The sequence below is a fragment of the Delphinus delphis genome, chromosome 18 (assembly GCF_949987515.2).
Source record: "Delphinus delphis chromosome 18, mDelDel1.2, whole genome shotgun sequence".
Taxonomy (NCBI): domain Eukaryota; kingdom Metazoa; phylum Chordata; class Mammalia; order Artiodactyla; family Delphinidae; genus Delphinus; species Delphinus delphis.
Window position 1 is genome coordinate 66,941,984 of NC_082700.1, and position 20,142 is coordinate 66,962,125.

The 20,142-nt window shown below is 41.8% G+C and overlaps 1 protein-coding gene across 12 annotated transcripts in view; it reads right to left on the reverse strand.

The window, feature by feature from the left end:
- The window catches only part of DOCK9 (dedicator of cytokinesis 9), a 378,503-nt gene that overhangs the window by 51,988 nt on the left and 306,373 nt on the right, over window positions 1-20,142 (reverse strand). For all 12 annotated transcript variants that reach the window (XM_059995755.1, XM_059995754.1, XM_059995763.1 and 9 more), the window contains exons 28-37: window positions 19,147-19,293; window positions 18,863-18,946; window positions 18,027-18,138; window positions 14,639-14,817; window positions 14,284-14,397; window positions 11,981-12,101; window positions 7,278-7,411; window positions 5,124-5,238; window positions 1,671-1,737; window positions 245-292 (exon numbers count right to left, since the gene is read on the reverse strand). In XM_059995755.1, the coding sequence (XP_059851738.1) occupies window positions 245-292; window positions 1,671-1,737; window positions 5,124-5,238; window positions 7,278-7,411; window positions 11,981-12,101; window positions 14,284-14,397; window positions 14,639-14,817; window positions 18,027-18,138; window positions 18,863-18,946; window positions 19,147-19,293 (1,121 nt within the window). The remainder of the gene's footprint in view (window positions 1-244; window positions 293-1,670; window positions 1,738-5,123; window positions 5,239-7,277; window positions 7,412-11,980; window positions 12,102-14,283; window positions 14,398-14,638; window positions 14,818-18,026; window positions 18,139-18,862; window positions 18,947-19,146; window positions 19,294-20,142) is intronic.

Below are 20,142 nucleotides of genomic sequence, written 5' to 3' on the forward strand. Positions count from 1 at the left end.
ACAGGCCACGGAGGAAAATCTTTCCAGGAGGTATGCCTGAGACAGAACAAGACAGAAGGAACGTAGGAACATAGGCGAAAGATGCCACCAGATTTCATGGCAGCAATCCAAAGATCTGCCACTGTCTTCATGGCGGTTTATGAGAATTACAACCGCCAATCCCCACAGACGACAGTTCCCACACTTCTGGATCCAAGCAACACAGAGAATGACACAACACTTCAAACTAAAACTCCCACAGTACCTGGCGATGTATCGCTTCCCCATGTACTGGAACTGGTGCAAGCAGACTCTGCGGAGAGAATGAAAGATTATTAGGGAGCAATAAAGTCATTGGAGATAAAATTATTTTTGACACATGGCTTTGTTTAAACCCATTTACAGTAACATGTTCAATAAGCTCTTACATCTACCACTAGCCCCTTACTTCTGGCTTTCAGAAATTCTCTGGAAGGTCCCTCTAAACCCAGAGAAAATGATCAAACGCAAGGGAGGCCGCATATTGTGCTGCTATCAGTGCCATGGTGGCTGGTTTGAGCAACACAGAAGAAAGGCCCAGGACCGACAGGATTGACTGTTGACCCTGGGTGTGGATATTTACTCCACATCTGCCTTAGAAGGCATGGTGGAAACCACATGCACTGTTCCAAGTTGCTTATACCGTTCTCATTCAGCCTATGTAAGGAGCTTTCTTTTTTCATTCAAGTAAATGGACTGGTTCCTTACAGACATCAAGTATGTATTTTTTTGTTTTATTTTACTGTATTTTATTTACAACATTGATTTTTTTTAAAAAAAAATCATATATTTAATAAGAGTCAGTTAAAACAACGTCTAGTAAGTTCTTCTGAACTTACTAGAATCTTGTCTCACATGTGACAACTCCCACCTTTAACTCAGCAGAGGAAGTGACCATGAATTTGGGGACCAAGACCGTGATTCCAAAATGCACAAAGCTCTGAACACCATGGGTTTGCCCCAAATTCGTGCAAACACATTTGGCAGCAAATCATGACCCCAACTAACAGAGGTAAAGCTACCTGGTCATGATTTAACCTACTACTGTGAACAATCATAGTACACAGAAATAACTTCTTACTGCAGAAACAATCATGTGCTTGACTGTGGGGTGCTGCGGAATATACTCTCTATGTAAATTTTTCAAAAATCCAAAAAATTCTGGATTTGAAAACTCATCTGGCCCCACTAGTTTTGGATAAGGGATTGTAGATTCGTGTTTCTGGAAGTAAAAAGCTTAAAGGAAAACAGAAACTTAAACTAAAGTAATAAAATAATATAGACTGTATTTAAGATTTCACTTTTACATATTTTTTAATTGTAGCGATTTTTATGTCTCAGTTTCTGAGTATCACCCACCGAATTCAGCTAATAAATGTTGTGTTATTTTATTAAAATGGCTTATACGCCCAAGTAGTAACCTCTCATCTACAATAATCACATATCTAATTGTTTAAGGCTGTCGCTGTCCACTGCGTCATGAGCCCCTGAGAGTGGGTGTTGGGATTAGGTCCAGGAGAAAGAGCTTAAGGATAAGTGTGGATGTGAATATATATTGCATTCCTGGTTCAACTGTCGGTGCATGTATTCTTCACACCTCTTAACTAGCCAGGAAAAATCAAGAGTCAATGAGCAAAGACGAAACTACTCACTCCAATATTGTAAAAAAATCCATAAGTTCAGATGTTGAGGCCTTGTTCCAATATGTAAACAAAGCATCTGGAAAGTAAACATTTATTTGATTAGAATTATAATGCCTATTTCGTACATTATAAGATGGGAAGAGACCTCAGAGTGTAGGCCTCCAAACTTTCCTCGGCCCCCTTTTATGGTTGATCAAAGGATAGACCACAGTGACTTATCTATTATAATGGGTAACATGCACAACAGGCTTAGTCAGTATGAAGAAGCTATATTTGAACTTTAATTTCAGCATGCATCATCTAGCCCTGCATGGTACCTATTTAACTTATACATAATGTGCTCTTAAATGGACTAGAAAATTACCCACTACAGAATCCCTCCCCAGTAGAGAATCTGTTGAAAATTCTTACATGTACGTAAGTAACCCCTTCCCAACACACACACACACACACACACACACACACACACTGCAGTGGAAGCATGCATCCTACAGGCACTGTTTTGCCCTTTGAGTTTTAATTCAGCAATTAAGCCTGGATCTATCTCAGTCTTTTCCGAGCTGCATAACAGTCCTCTCCATGGATGTACTACAACTGAGTTAACCAGTTCCCCTACTGACAGACATTTACTTGCTCTTCCCCCCAATTCTTTGCTATTATAAATCATGCTTCGGTAAAAATCCTTTTTACATGCGTCCTTGCACACTCGTCCAACTACATCTAAAGGAGAAATGCTTAGAAGTGAACTAGCCATGTTAATAGTGTGCACATTTAAAATTTGACATATATTGTCAAATAGCCCTCCAAACAACAGTGTATGAGAGTTCCTATTTCCTAGCACGATGGTACAATGTACCAGTGGTTAAGAACCACACCTGCTCTTTATCAAGAGCAACTGGGCACATCTTTAGTTAAGGCAAATCCTACAAATTCACTTACAGGAAGCATTCTCTGTATATGACTCTTAACCATTCGACATTGCACAAAGAGTGTTAGTGAGTGATCGTTAAACATTTTTGCCTTCTCACATTTTACATTGAAGTTGAGAAATGCGTTAAAAGATTTCTCTCAGGGAAAAAGCCACTGAGTCTTTGGGGCCTGAGATGAGCAAGAGGCTGGCTGCAGAGATGCTGGAGGCTCATGAAGATGCATGGCAACGGACTTTTATTCTACACTTGTCAAGAACAGTGACAGGCGGGAGAAGCCGTGGGATACATACCAAGTACCTGCTATGCACCAGGCACTGTGTTAGGTCTCATGATTTCACATATATCCTGTCATCGAATCCTCACCATGATCTGGGGCAGAGTTTCCATTTACAAATGAACTAAGGAAGGCTCAGAGAAGCTAAGTAACTCTCCCAACTACCAGCTGACAGAAGGCCGGTGGAATGGCGATTTAAATCAAGTGCACCCGATTTTGAAAGCCACGGCTAGCCTCTTAGACCAGAGGGTGGTCGGGGAGCTTCCATCTCTTGGGGGTTTCAAGTTTAGAATCCAGAGGGACGGACTCTGGTTACTTGAGGCTGGTGTGTTGGGAACCCAGGGAGTTCCCTGGATGCTGGGCCCCTCGGGGTCAACTTGCAGACACCTGAGGCCAGCAGACAGAACCAGCTGGCCAGCCGGGTGGTACCATCGTGGCCTGTCCTTGCTCTGTGCTCTGGCTATTGGCTGAGGAGGGGGGAAGATAGAGCTAAGCTCTATTACGGAGAAAGGAGGCACAAGAAGGCACAGAGGGCGAGGGGCCCTGTGTGTACAAGGTGCGCATTAAATGTGGGATAAAGGAAAGAGTAGCAACAGAGCTAGTTACACAACTGATTTTGGTTATCTGTCTGGTAAACTATTCTAAAGGCAATTTCTCCCCCACCCCATACTATACACAAAAACCAATGCTTGGTAGATACTACGATTTAAATGTGAAAATTTAAATAATACAGCTTTTAAAGAAAATACAGGAGAATATCTTCAGAGCCTGGGGGGTAGGTAAAGATTTCTTAAATGAGACACACAAAAAAATTCTAATTATAAAGGGGAAAAAAAGTGTAACAATAGTAGTTGTAAAAAAAAAAGGATATTCTAAAACTGTTTTGAAGAAGTTGTTGCATTTTTTAAATATGTGCCTGGTCTTCCAAAAGGCTGACTTTAAAGGGTAACTTTCACTTGGATGCAAAATTTCTTGTATATTTGTTTTTTAAAAAGTTATTTTCTAGTTACACATCACATTTAATATTTGAAATGTAAAATATTTTAAAGAAAACTTTCAATAAAGGAAAAACAGGACTATAATGCTGGCTGAAACTCACTACCAGGATGAAAATTGAGAACGTTTGACTTAATGGGAAGAATTTCAACTTTCTAACTGAAAAATCAGAATAAGAGCCTGGGGCTTTTGTATTTGGTCATCATTCACAAAACAAAATCTTGTCTGTTTGTGTTTTTCAAAATAGCTATTTTAAAGTAACAAGCTGACAGAAGAGTAAAATCCTCCAGTTCCAAAGCATTTTAAGGATCGTATGCTGCTCCTAACTTCTGAGCTACAGGTCAGGCTCTTAGTGCTGCTGAAATGGAAGCTCGATACAAAAGAAACACTATTTGCAGCAGAAGTACCTTCCCCTGGATGCTCAATGCCCACACCCCCTGCCACCAGACAAGTGGGCTTCAGGTCTCCAAAAATGGCATTTTACTTTCAAAAGAGTTTGTCTTCTCTCAATGACCTTAATGAAGCTCACAGTACCCTTCCTAATTTGTTACAGGAAAATTAAGAAGATTTTTGACCAAGGTAAGAACTGTGACGTTATACTGTGGCACAGTTTCATGTGATTGCTTATATCACAAAATCAGAGTTGGAACTGTCCTGCCATGGATGTTTACAAGCTTTAAATGGTACTGATAAAGCAGGAATGGTTGTGGTCATTTCTATTTAAAAATGTGTCTGTCAAACCCTTAATCAGAAGCTTAATCTACCAGAATACCACTATTTCCATTAGAAAACTAAACACACCCCACCTCTAGTTAAAGCCAGGAATGTCACACACACTGTAAATGGAAAAGCTGCTTAGGTCACCAACACTACATTCTCTAATTCAAGAGACTGACTAATAAAATTATACAAGTTGCCAGTAAGTTTGCTTGGACAAATGAAATTAAAAAGAAAAAAATCAAAAGCTACTTCATTTATCTGCTTCTGTCTCCCTTAGTGAAGATGTATGTCTGAGCTTAATATAAATTTTTAAAATACGCCATTCACATTTTAGCACTCTTTCTGAAATACAATAATTAATGAAAATGAATTTCCAAATTAAGACTTTTATTTCTAGTACATTCAGTAAATTAATATGTATTTCAAACAAGAGAAAAAATCCCTTTAAATCCTTAAACACTTTGAACCAACTACAATTTTTAAAAAATAAACCAAATACTGAAACAAGAAAAGTAAAACAGGTACCTTCATTTTTTTACCTACCATCAGACATGCTTTTTAAGATGTAGAGGAAACACATCAGCAGGCTCTTAATCTCAGACTGGTCAAGTTTGTCACAGCGAACGACAGAATTTCCCAAAGTGCCACTTTGCTGGTGCTGAAGAAGGAAACAGAGGTGATTTTTCTCCTTCGTTACAGGTAAAACAAAATTAGGTTCACTTTTCTCCCTTGGAAGAGAAAGAGTCTTAGAATTGAGTCAAATCATACAAATTGGAAGGTATAAATGATTTGTCAACGAACTACAAGCACACCGTCACCAAATACACACAAGTGTTAATCCATGGAAGCTCTGTCTTGTCTCCTTGGCACACTCTGCCGGGACAAGCCAGAAGGCACGGACCTCTCAAACTGAAAAACCAGTCGTAGTTGCCGGCTTAGTGCCGAAATGCCAAGCAAAACTTCATGCAAAAAACTGTGCGTGCTAAGATCAAAGAGAAATGATGATTCAGAAGACAGTACCAAACCAAACATATCCTCAGGAAAACGTCAAGTGGCTGAAAACAGAAAATTAAGCCCAAGGGGCTGCTATGGACCAGCCACTAAAGCCTGGAGCTGAGTCACTGTTATTCCGTTACATCCTGGGGCAGCCCTGGGGGAAAACCACAGGCAGGTGCCCGATAGGGACAAACAGGGACACCTCAGTGCAGCAGCACCAAAGCCCCTAAACTGATGAGATCACGCCATCATCAGCTCAGCTCAACACTGCAAACTTCAGAAAGCTCAGGGCGCAGGGTGAGGGCAGCTTTGCCACTAGACAGCAGGTTCACACCATGTTCAAAGCATTCACTTAAAGAAAAAAGAACAAGAATCTCATCTCATTTAAAAAACACAAGAAATTTTAAAATCTTGAAAGTTATATTTCCAATTGAAATCTGGAAAATTTTTTGCCAAATACCAAAGCAGAAAGATCAGTGAAAAAATATCTTTCATTCAAGGTACTGGTGGGCAATGGAAAAGATATATACTAATCAGGTTTAACTAATAACATAACACGAGTACTTTTATTATAAGAAGAGACACACTGCAATTAGCGGCAAAGCTGTGGTGCCGGCGTACCTCCCGCCCACCCACTTCATCAGTGCCGCTGGGAGAGCCCAGGCCTCCCTGCAGCGGGAGCAGGGGTGCCGCCTGTGGGGCCTCTTCCGGCAGAGGCAGCAGCGTTAGCAGCGAGAAGTCCATGGTGACCCGGTGTCTCCTGGCTGACTGGCCGCTCTCCTCCTCTCCAGCTCCGCGTATGACACAAGCCGAGTGCCTTCTGAGCAGCTTCTCCCTCTACGCACGACGGCATGTCAGGGTCAAGGGAAAAGTTCGACACGTCATGACACCTGCGCGGAGATGCTCGGACGGCTACAGAACCGCAGCTGAGGGTCATCACGGCGAGGTCGGCCACACAACCGCGGTAAGGTTATGAACCTGACCCCGAGGAAGGGCGGCTTCCACGTTTCTGAGAACTAGGAATACATCCCTAAGAGAATCACTTGTTTATTGGTACATAAACCTGTAACTTAACCTATACATAACTTGTCTATAACTTGAAATAACTTAGGAAAACAGCGGCCGAGGTGAGACTAATCTACTATCATGGTTCCAGGTTTAAATCCAAGCTTTATCCATTTGCACAAAATTCCAAACTTAGGTATTTCAAGAAAACAATAGTTAAATATGAGGAGGATGTGTTGTGCTGGGGGCACAGTATGAATAGAGTGATTTCAAATAAAGCCTTATCCCTGCCTCATCTGTACTACTGATTAATCTTTTCTGGAGCCAGCTTCGGATCCAACGCCCATTCGCATGGGTAACTGTGTTATAATTGGTGTTCCCTGGCACACAGACCGTGGGGATTCTAAGCAAGTGGCATTTTGATTTCCCTACCTGTTCAAACTGCCAGAACCACTGGCTCAAAGTGCTCCACTGTAAACACTGCCCTGATGAAATCCTACAACAGGAACCAGGGGGTTTCAGGGAATGGGCTCCATCCTTAGACCATACTCTGAGATCATCTACCCCAGGTTAACTGAGTTGTTTAAGGAAAAAAAAAAAGGTCATCCTTACTGAACACTAGAACATGAAGCATGTTTACTTTGGGCTAAATCCATTAGTTATAAGAAACACTTAAGTTACATGAAAAGAAATTACCTTATCCAGGGAATTGCTCTTCTCACTATTCCTTTCTGGAAGGCTGTTCCCGGAATCTGTGCTTATGAGGGATCCTCTTGAATCAGCATTTCTCACACTACTGATGTTTGGAGTTGAGTTTGTATACGGAGAAGCTAAACAGAAATCAAGCCAAGACCAAAGATTTGGTGAGACAGAACAAAATAAAAAGAAGTACTGAACTTTAATAAGGGAAACTGCTTCTTTGGCACTTATTTTTCCTGTGAGAGCTGGCTCAAGAGTTTCGTTCAATTACCTCTCCTGTAAAGAACCAGGCCATTTAGATTGAGATACAAATAACCGTTAATCTGAAACGTTCAGACATAACCATCAATTCACTTATGAGAAACCACCTTGGATTGCTCAGACTAAAGGAGAACATGCTGGTTCAGACTAGGGTAGAATAAAGACTTCAAAAAATTAAAAAGATAAATCCACCTACAACTATCAAATAAAAAAAAAAAACTAAACCATGCAATAAACGTGCAGTACTCAAACGGCGGGCTGAGATACCCCAGAAGACTCTGAGGGGTGTCATGGGACATTTTAAAGTTTCAAGGAAAACACAGTGATACTTGACATCTGCCAGAAACTGTAGTTTCAACCTCCGACTGTGCTACATTCCTTTCCGTGATGTCATATCTCTGTGAAGCACGGTATTTGGTGGTCACGATGATAAAATGCAAGTACTGGGTGAAAATCAGTGTGGAACAGGAAATGAGAATGTTGGTGAGCGATCTGATTCCAAATTTGAGAAGCCGTGTAGCGCCCAATAGGCACACACAACCCATTAGTAAGAATCGTGGTTAGTAAAAATAAAATTTTTTTTCTTTATGTATGTATATAGTTTTCAAATGCCTACTAAGTTGTTAGGTTATAAGTACTTATTATTTGGCCCTAAGTACCTAATAAACAGAACCATTAGGTGTTTCTTTTGGCCTTGGGGACTCCATGAAAAATTACTTTGATTAATAAGGGTGCTGTGAATTGAGAATGTTTGGGAATCTCTGCAATAAACAGGTACAAGCAGAAAGGAAATCTAACTTGGAAATAAAATTTGTGACATCTGTTGAAAAAAATAGCATTTTAAGACTCTTAGACTTGCACATTCCGGCTTGAACCAAAAGGCATGCCTCCGGCTGCAAGGCTGGGCTGGCAGTGCACACTGTGCAAGACTTTCGGCGCCATGCTGCAGCAAGCTGTAAGCACAGCCTCCCACCCCCAAGCTGCTGAGATGCCTTTCCTTGGCACCTCAGAACAGGCAGGCCCTTTTTGGGTTTCAGCCTGCAAATTAGCTGCCATGGGCTGATACATCTCGAAGTTAATCCTCTCCCCGCCCCTAACTCTCAGGTTTATCCACCACCATCTCTGAAACCAGTTCAGTGTATTAAGTATATCAAGCAAAGAAGGGCAAGGGAATCTGAAAATGTGAGTGCAGGCAGGAACACGTAAACCACTGGCCAGGGGCTGCGCCTACCCAGAATAGGAACGGTGTGATTGACTGCCACAGGGTACAGGTAAAAACCCTATGAAAAAGCCAGGGGCCTTTTTCTATACTCAGAGAGAAAAGAAACATGCACTGTGACCAAATTATAACTATCGTCTTCCTAATATAACCAGACTTCATACTTAGTGTAGAACACAGAACTCAGGAGAAAAAGGCTCTCAGTAAAGTAAAATTAGACATTAAATTCTCAAAGTTTTAGGCTCAGTTCCAGAACAAGAGTTCTAATCTAAGGCAAACAGATGTAAATGCAATAAATCAAAATCAACATGCTGGGGCTTCCCTGGTGGCGCAGTGGTTGAGAGTCCGTCCACCTGCCGATGCAGGGGACACGGGTTTGTGCCCCGGTCCAGGAAGATCCCACATGCCGTGGAGCAGCTAGGCCCATGAGCCATGGCCGCTGAGCCTGCGCGTCTGGAGCCTGTGCTCCGCAAGCGGAGAGGCCACAACAGTGAGAGGCTTGCGTACCGCAAAAAAAAAAAAAAATCAACATGCTTAGTAGAACTATGTTCCTGGTGGGTGGGTGTGTGTGTGTGTGTGTGTGTGTGTGTGTGTGTGTGTTTAATATCCTGGCCCAGTGCATAACTTTTAAAAGAAATTTAGTTCAACTCTCTCCCCTTTGTACAGACAGCAAAATGCAATACACTGAGTAGGTAGGTAAAGGAACCCTGAGCCTAAGAATGCATGCCTTGAGAATGTAATTTTTTTTAAAATTTATTTATTTATTTTTGGCTGTGTTGGGTCTTCGCTGCTGTGCCTGGGCCCCCTCCAGCTGAGGCGAGCGGGGGCCACTCCTTGCCGCGGTGCGCTGGCCTCTCACTGCGGTGGCCTCTCCTGCTGCGGAGCATGGGCTCCAGGTGCGCGGACCTTAGTAGCTGCAGCACACGGGCTCAGCAGTTGTGGCTCACGGGCTCTAGAGTGCAGGCTCACTAGTTGTGGTGCACGGGCTTAGTTGCTCCGCGGCATGTGAGATCTTCCTGGACCAGGGCTCAAACCCATGTCCCCTGCATTGGCAGGTGGACTCCCAACCACTGTGCCACCAGGGAAGCCCCTAAAATGAACGTAATCTTTGAGTAGTTTTTATCCAAGCAATGAATCGGTTTCAGAAATTTTCATGCACCATGTTCCAAAGACATTAAAAAAAACGCTGAGGGTACATTCTCAGTAAGTGTGGAAACAGAATTTCCTTAAGAGACGTAAGGAGAAAGTCAGCTCTTGATAAGCACTGGGACTAAAACTAACTGGAAATTCCTTGATGAATAAAAGAAGAATTGCTAAAGCTACCAGAAAACAACTAGTAAACCCAGTTCAAAGGTGGGGGCTGCTTTCCTGGAAGGCATTTCTAAAAGGAAACAAGGATTAAAGTGTTTAAAGATGGGGGCAACATAGATAAAAGCCTGAGTATAAATTAAGTCTATTGTGGTGAATTCCCATGAAAAGTGGATCCAGATCTTGAAATTCAAGAAAGAATGAAATGGGACAAAATTAGCCTTGAGAACTTTTTGTAACTTCACCATGAACACAGAGCAATCAAAGGCCATTTACGTCATTGAAGTTGTGCTAAAGACCCCCCTCGGCTCATCTCTATGTTCTCAAGGCACCCCAAACCCTAACAAGGTGAATGTGGAATTGGAGAATCAAGTCAGAGTCAAAACATCACCTCATTCTAGTTTCATCATTTCCACAAAGTCTTGAATCCTACAGAATACTGGTCAGAGAGGACAGAGAGTTAAGATTTAGGCTACTAAGAGTCTATCACAAAGCATGAATAACACTGAAGAACTGTGCTTGTTATAATGGCAGTCAAATAATAACACTGTTTACCTTGCCAAGCACTGCACACATTCAACTAGCTCTTCATCCCTCACCACGACTCTATTTTTGAGATGTGGACACAGGGTAAAGAGGAGAGACACCCTGCCCATGGCAATTGTAAATGGTGGAGTCTGGATCTAAAGCCACATCTGTCTGACTTTAAAAACATTGCTGGGAACCGCTGCAGACAAAGCCCCTGAAAGGACCCCTTCCCCACTCCCAGAGAGTGGCTGGGCTTGTGGACAGAGTGAGGCAAAGGAGACAGAGCGAGGGCCCCATGAGAAAGGCAATGGAAATACCATGTGCCAGGCTCTGCATTTTGTATGAATTAACTCCTTTCATCTTTACAACGCCAAATGAGGTAAGTATGACTATGAAAAATACACAGAAACAGAAGTAAGATTAAAGACTGGTATAGGCATTATGGGATAAATCTGAGCATTGGTATGAGGTTTCCAATTTTACAGTCTGGCCAGTTTCATCACCTACATGAAATACCACGTTAGCAACTAGAACAACACAGCAGCTAAGGACATAAACTCAGAATGAACCACAGTCCTGCAGATTGATTAGGTAAAAGGACTGCCCTTTATTCTGCCCTATGAGTTAGTTCCATTATTGGGTGGTCTAAGCATTAGCCACAGCAGGATGCTTCATTTATTCAAACTGTGGTGTAAAAGAGAAGAAATGAAGACAGCATAAGCCTGTGAGCGTCTGTGAAGATATATATATATATTTTTGTACCATTATCTTTATGAAGGAGCTGGCACGTGTGCTCAATCAGAGTATTAATAAATACATTTCTCATGCATTTTCTTATGGAAAAACTACTCAATTTGAATCTTGATTTATGCCATCTGTTTTCCTCCCCATGGGGGCTGCTCTAACATTATTTCAGATAGAAAAAATATTGTAGGAAAGAAGATTTTAGAAAACTGATTTCAGGGCTGCATTCTAGCCATAAACCAGTATCTCCATCAGCAATTAGTCTGTCACATCTCATCTAAACTGTTAACACTACAAATACATCCTACCCACCACACACACACTTGCAAAGATATTCTTTTCCTAAAAGTATAAACAATCTAGTTTGAAGATTTAAAATGAAAAATTAACATGCATTAAACAAAAAGCAAACAGGACAAATATGTGGTTAAGTGTACTACATGTGTTATTCCTGAAATCTGAGATCTTTATTTCAGTGTAGAGTTAAGGGGTTTCATAGCTGAGGAGCAAAATCAGGAAAAGAATATTTGAAGTAGAAACTCAAGACTTCAAAGTTCTGATTTGAAAGCTAACAAATGATTGGATTAAAGATGCTTTCCGAATTAGACTGCAGAGAAGCAGGTCAGAGCCCGAGCATTACCAATGCCAGAGATGGCACCAAAGAGGTCCTTGTGCAGACTGGCATCCAGCGAGCTCCCAGACTTCTGCGGTGTCACTATCGGGTTCACGGCTGGCAAAGTAAGGGATTCCTCCTTCACAGTCTGTCGAGAAGGAGAGAGACAAGAAACAATTGAAGATGACTTTAAAGGATTCACCAACAGTTCTTGCAAGTGTGAGGGCGAGCCTAAGAACAGGACAGAACAGCCTGGCATGTTAAACGTGCCTGAGTGGGAGGAGCACAGCGCGGGGTGGAGGTGGGGTGTGTGGGTCAGAGGGAGCACGGGGCACGTCAGGTCTGGGGCGGGCGGAGAAACCTTGGCCCATGAAGTCCTGTATTTCCCCAGGAGGTCTAGCACCCTTCCCTTTCCAGAGCTCTGATGCCCAACATTTCTGTAGATTATTTCAATATGTTTCTTCCTTCAGAAGAAGCCCCATGTGCTCTTTCTAACTGGAAGGTTGTTTTTTTTCTCTCACATCAGAAATCTTCCCAAATGAGCAACAGTGACCTCACAGTAGCAGCAGTGAAAACCTCTGCAAGGTGGGTGCTTCGTCTGAATTCTCAATCAGTGGAGAAATTATGTTCATTATGAAGTTATGTCATAAAAGGGATTTTACTTTCATGAAAGCCAAAGCAAAAGCTGGTGTTCATTTTTCTCAGGATTGAAGCAGTACAGATAGGTAGCATTACACCCTGAATTACTTATTCCGATTAGAAAAGCAGACAAATTTAGAGAATACACATGTGAAATACAACGTTGTAGAGGGTGAGATTAGTGTGGTGCATTCCATGTAAGGACAGTGAACATTCACGCTCTTTGGAACTACAAAAACTATTCTATAAACACGGTTCATCTCAATGCACCATCACGTAGGAGATGTATAGAAAACAGGACAAAGCACCACTGTTGGGGGAAAAGGGACAGAAATACACACAAGGGAGCTCCCCCGGTGTATGCTGTAATGACAAAGTGGCAAGATGAACAATGGAGCCAGTTCACGGGTCCAGAATAAACAGGAAAAGGGCACTGCTGAACTGCTAACACCTATCCAAATTAATGCCAGATTGTCTCCAACCAAAACACTTTGAGATCATTTCTGGCATCATCCTTCAGTCAACTTAATTTCCAGTATATCTTTAAATGACTGCATAAAGCTAAAGTAAATTAAGGTGGTCAGTTTGGGGAGGTGGGGTCATTCACCCTGGCCCCCCAACATCTAGTCTGATTATCTTTCTAATTTTACAGAGGAACTTCAGCCCAAAGAGGTGGCTTTTCCAAGACTGTGTAGTATGTTACATCAGAACCGGGGCTAGCACTGAGCTCTTATAGCACGGAGGTTAGAACTATGCTCTTTTTTAAAAAAACAAAATAAACTCCTTCCTCTATAACTTTTTGTTGGATACACAAAGAAGATCCTGAAATCTTATAAGAAAACAAGCCATCAGGAAAGCATGGCTTTTTATAATGATTTTTTTTTTTTTTCTTTTCGGTTCGCGGGCCTCTCGTTGTGGCCTCTCCTGCTGCGGAGCACAGGCTCCAGAGGCACAGGCTCAGAGGCCACGGCTCACGGGCTCAGCCGCTTCGCGGCGTGTGGGATCTTCCTGGACCAGGGCACGAACCCGTGTCCCCTGCATCGGCAGGCGGACTCTCAACCACTGCGCCACCAGGGAAGCCCTATAATGATTTTTAACAAGAGTTGAAGGTTTACTGACTGACTCCGTCTTAGCCAGAAATGCAACTTACCAAGACTACTGTAGATTATTATGGTTTTAGGGGCACAAAAAGAGGAGACGTGTATAGTTGAATAGTGTCCCTCCAATTGCATATCCACCCTGAACCTCAGAATGTGACCTTATTTGGAAAGAGGGTCTTTGCAGATGTAATTAAGATGTAAGATAAGATGATGTCATCCTGATTAGGGTGGGCCCTAAATCCAAGCACTGGTGTCCTTATAAGGACAGAACAGGACACCAGAGACACAGACACACACCAGGGAGAACACCATGTGAAGACAGAGGCAGAGATTGGAGTGATACAGCTATAAGCTAAAAAAAGCAAGGATTTCGGGCAACCACCAGAAGCTAGGAGAAAGGTGTAGAACCAGCTCTTCACCCAGAACCTCAAGAAGGAACCAACCCAGCTGACATCTTGATTTTGGACTTCGGGCTTTCTGACTGTGAGAGAATAAATTTCTGTTGTTTTTGGCCAGGCAGTTTGCGGCATTTTGTTAGGGCAGCCACAGGAAGCAAATACAGGCTGTGTCTATGTGAATGCGCTTACGTACACTGCCAGGGTTCACGGGGAAGGGAGACACATCTCTCACGTTGATCCGCTGGACATTCTCAATCAGCAGACCGAACAGAGGCAGGTAGAGAGTGGCTATCCTTGCTTGATGGCTCTGAAACAAAGGCGCAAAGCGTAAGTTTATCCCGGACTCAGAATTTAACGATGGACTGAGCTAGCACTTGGCCATCTCCTGTATTTGGATCCTTCCTATAAAGATTGCTGTTAGATTTTATTGTATAAACAGAGAAAGTCTTAGTGCTGTTACCACTAATTTTCTAATTGCTTATTTCTTTATATTACTCAAAATGAAGGACACTTATCAATCATATTTCCTTCCATTAGAGAACACTCACCCTGGAAGCATATCTGTCATCAAAAGAATGCTTTATCAGCAGGTTCTTAAGCACACCAATGGCAATCAGCCGGACCTCCCTGAACTCCTGGAGGGCGGTCCCCACCTCCCTCAGTAACAGTCCCACCAAGAAGTGGTTTCTGCAGAACTCATCCGTTAATGAGTAGTCAAGCTGGAGATCTGAAATGAGGATAGAAACCGCTTTAGTTAGAAAGGATGTAACACTCTTTGAATAAAATAAAAACCAAGCCCATCCTTTGCTTTCAGCCTCCCCTGTGTGTGTCATCAGGTGGTCACATCTGGCTTCCAAGGGGAAAGGGCTGATAACCTAAAATACTGCTCTGCACTCCAAAGTGAAAACAAAATTTAAATACAAATAAATGCACTGGATTTTGATTTTAAAAAGTATTACATCCTACATAATTATTAAGTTAGTGAATAGTTTTAGTAGCAATTTTTAGAATACAGGACAGCATGTTATATTACAAATGTAATTTTGTTATTGATATGAAATTTAAAAATAAAATTGTAGTAACTGACAACATTGCGGGGGAGTAAATTGTGCATAAGAGACACGTAATTAAAGAATAAATATAGGTGGTCTATTAAAATGGTCTTCACTACATGAGTTCATTTATCGATTTCCTGGTCATTAATGCCCATATATGCCCATTAAAACACAATGTGTTTAAAATGAACGAGTTACCATATTACCTATTATTTTGCTATCACTGAAGATCTTATTTGACTTAGAATTTTCTAAAATATACTCTTAAAACTTCTTTACCTCAAAAAGCCAATAGAAAACTGATATAAATTAGAACTAAAATGGACAAAGCACCAAATCAAACTAGTAAGTCATCAGCAAGCTAAGTGACAAGACTGAAAGCTCTTCTGGAAAAGAGATAATAAGCAGACGTGAAACCTACTGAGGGAGGGTAAATAAAAGCAGCTAAGCATCACACGCTAAAGCTGAAATACACCTATCCAGAAAGCTGTGGCTCGGATTTAAATTCTTATACTGAATCCATTGTTAGAGGAAAGTCTATAGGCCTCTCCTTTAACTTTAATGCCACGTTAGTTGCTTCTAAACCTACTCAAAGTCTGACCCAAGTCCTATGAACTCTTTAGCAGAAGGAAGGGAAAGAGCGTTCATCTTTCCAGAATGCTCATGTCCACTGTTTATGATTTTTAAGTCCAGTTTACTGAAAAGACAGTTCACAGCTTGAATTCACATGATCCCCTTAGAAGGAAAACTATTTATGGGTTTAATTGCACACGTGTGTGTGTGTGTGTGTGTACGTGTGCATGTGCAGAGAGGAGAGTGGAGGAGCAGGTGAGAAGGGTAAGAGGAAGGAGGATGCTGAAAAAAACACGAAACTTTATTCCTATCAGTGCAGTTATGGAAATTATCTGTAGCTGACCCACCACCTGCCTAGGGCAGCCCTTCTAGCCGCCAAATACCCCGACAGTCTACTAAGAGCTTGTGCGAGTCTGTGGGGTACCTGAAGGGTCTCCTCCTCACTCCTCACTTGGTTCTACAGGATAGACACCTGGGCCAGTGGGGAAGATGGACATTAGCACATGTTCACTGCCCAACCGCTGGGCAGCAAGAGCTATCCTCAGCACCCTGAGAGGTGAGAGGAAAATGGTCACAGTCTCCAAGGACAGGTGGGCTAGGAACTGAAGGTGGGGTGAAGGAGGGTCTGGGGTGCAGGGTAGGAAGCAGTTCACTCCAGGTGGGGTGCTGGGAGAGGCGAGGGGGAGACCTCGCTGGGCCCACAGGGGAGGTGCTGAGTGACTGGCCAGGAGGAAGACAGGATGCCCAGGGAGGTGCTATGTGAGGCTGAGAAGTGTGGGGAGGGCCTGCCATGTGTGAGGAGCTGGGACCAGCAGGTGTGCCCGGCATGTGGGGAACAGTGCAGGGTGGGACAGGCGGGCGGGCTGGGGTTGGATGGGGGATGCTGAACAGCCCAGGAGCTCAACCCCTCACCTTCTTCAATTATCACCCCAAAGTTGCCTTCTCAGTGAGGCTTTGCCTGGCCACCCGATCTCAATGCCAGCCCATTTCCTATCCCCTTCCCTTGCTTTATTTCTCTCTCCTTAGCACTTATCACTCTCTCATGTCCTACATATTTCACACAGGTAAGACAGCAGGGGATTTCATCCTTGTTGTCCACAACTCTATCCCAAGGCTAGGTAGAGTTGGTGCTGAGCAAGTATTTGCTGAATGCATGACCGCCGACTTCAGGCCACAGTCCCCCTTCTTGCTCTTTAAAAGGCAAGGTATTTATGTCTCTGAATGAATTCCTTTGTGAGTTTCTCTCTGAATTTCAGAGTCAGTTGATTTAGGTGTCATTAATAGTTTGGTGGCATCCTTCCACTTTTTCTCTCCTTTAGCATAAATAATCCTGAGCACATACAAGGTGCTAGATATTACTTGACAGATCCAAGAGACGAATTTGATTCATTTGACTTACTCAGTGAAGACAAAGAAATCTCTATGAGCTTAATTCTCTTCAAACTCAGAAAGGATACAGAACAGTTAATAAAGACTCAGCATGCAAACATAAAAAGCATGTGAAAAGCCATGTTGCTTGTGACATAGGTTACTGCTACTGCTATAAACAAGGACTATGAAAATGGTGGAATAATACATTTTTGAAATGAAGCAGAGCTTTTTGTTTATTTGCTTTACTTCTTAAAGAAACGTCCTAGAGGACCTAGTGACCCCAGGAGCAAAAAACCAGATGACTCCTGGGGATGCTGTGGCAATGTCTTAGCTACAGTGAGAACAAATTCACTGGTTTATCATCAATTTTAACACTGATCCAAGTATATGGCAAATGCCTACACGAATAGCATACGTAAGCATTTCAGCAATCACTTGCATTCTTTTTCTTTTAAAGGTGGAAGATGCAAGAAAGCAAGCGTCACCCCCCACACCTACCTACAGGAGTGTCATTTGACTCCACAGCTGGTGAAAGAAAAGCTAATTCACAAGAAAAAAGAAAAGTGAAACAAATAAAAATAAACTACAGTAAATAAAATGGATTACTATTGTTTAAGCAATGGAACTTTTCAATGAAAAAGAGTCACACTGGCATGATCTGTAGTCTGGTAATTTTGCACACTGGCATGATCTGTAGTCTGGTAATTTTGCACACTGGCATGATCTGTAGTCTGGTAATTTTGCTAAAAAAAATAAGTTCCTACAGAGCATTTTATCAATTTTTTTTAATGGAAATTTAACAAGAAAAAAATCAATTCTTCAATGAAAAATATCAGATAATTTGAATGTCATGTGTGAACTAATTCTCTTTTCTTATTAAAAATGAATGGCTCTCTTTCTGAAAAGACTAGGATTAATATATTTAAAGATAAATTACCTTGATATCTTTGAATCCTGCCTTTTCCAAATGGCATTGGTAAATTCAATGGAATATAATGTTCATGATTGCACACCACACGGAGAAATTCAAATTTGTATTCAAAGAGGGTCTGCAGGAAAAATATGGTTAGTCGTAAGTTAAATGCCTCAGTGGATACTTTATACAGCCTCCTGAAAAACCTATTAGGAATCACACACTCGTCTTTAGCCTCTTCCCTGTCTTAGAGCTGCAGGCTCTGGGCTATTTTACAGATTTCAGAATGTCTGCAGGGATTTGTTTGAAAATTGGGAACACATTTCATTAAACAATGTCCTCCACTGACTTTTAGGGCATTTATGATTTATGCTCCTCTTACTTCAATAAAGGATTTCAGGCAGCTTATAATTATAGGCACAGGTTCAGTGCAATAAAAAAATGCGTAAGGCAGAGCTTTAAAATAGACACGCAAGGGAAGAGACAGATAATTCTAGCAGAGAAAGGCTACATGGTTATTTCTGTTACCTTGTTAAATAAACTATGATTTGCAACACATACACTTTTAGTTTTGCAGCTGAGAAGTCATTTAAGGTATTTATGAGAAAAATCAACAGGTATTTATGTTGCATATGGAATTACTGTGTCCTTAATATCTCACACATTAATGCAAGTACTAGTTAGTATCTCCAAGAGAGGAGAATGAATAGTGCCTCTGGGACTGAAAGAAAATTCTGATGTGAACCAAGAGAAACAGGTGGGTATCCAGATGTCACTCAGAGAGACAAAAAGAACAGTGTGTAACACACACACACACACACACACACACACACACACGTGCACACGTGCGCACAGGCTACCTTAGGATCTCCAGGAGCAAAGCAGCTGATGTAGTTGTTGATCTGCTTAAAGACAAAGCCCCTATCCATGAAGGTGAAACATCTCTGTGGAGGAAACAACCCACAAAGTTTAAGTATTTAGGCTTTTTTTGAAAGTTGGCTTCTAATCTGCATTTATTGTAAGTTTATCCTTTGGCATAAAAACCTGCCATCAACGTTCACTAAGCATCTATATGTAGGAGTCACTCTGCTAGAAAAAGCACATTAGGCACTCGGCAGACACCCTCTTCCCCGGAGGCCCCCACCTTGATGAACACAGCCAGGCTATGATTCGCATTCTTAGACGCCTCCGGGTTATCTCGAAACTTCTGAGTGATGTGTGGCATCAGCATATTCACAACAGTTTCCACTGCATGATGATAGGATGCAGGAAATCTCTGGTTTCGCAATAACTAAAAAGGATTTAGAGCAAACATTTATTATTTTTTAAGTTGCAACCTTCGAGGGGAAAAAAAACCCCACCTCATCCCTGAGTTCATTTCAAAAACCCAGGGCTCTCATCTTATTTATCTGAAATTAGATAAGATAAATTATTCTTTCTTCTCTCGAAGTACTGTATGAGTATTCTAATACTTCAAATAAATGCTGTGGATCAGGTCTGAGATGTTAGACTTCAGTATGATAAAGACCACTGTGGAGGTATTTATAAAAATGTGGAGATGCACCTTTACTTCCAGAGATTCTGATCAGACCAGCATTTTTACTGCCTTTTACTTTGATTCTCATGCCTGTATCTTTCAGAGCTTTCTTTAGAAAACACTGTCTTAGGTTTAATCCTCAAGTACTCAAACTGAACACACACAGAATGGTGACTGTATGTCACTAGTTGAAACTGCTTAGAAGTCCTCTTTAAATTGACTTTACATAATAATTTTTCCCCATCAGGAACGCTTGCCTAAGAAATTACACACAGGTCACTTAGCAATTAGCTACCACTTACCATATATCTTCTACACACCAGGCACTGCACTAGATATTTTTATGTACTTTTTCATTAAATTCTTAAACACCCTCATATTATAGAGGGTCAGAGAGGTTAGGTAAATGTGTCTTCAGTCACACAGCTAACAATAACAAGATTCAAAGCCAGATCTACAATGAGTTTAAAGCCTATGCTCTTTCTGCTCTGTGATGCTGCGCTGCCCCCTCTGGCCCCAGTGCATGGAACCATTTATTGAAGGCCTGGAATGTGAAGGGGGCTGAACTGGATGCTCCGCGACACTTACCCGTGCATGCACGTG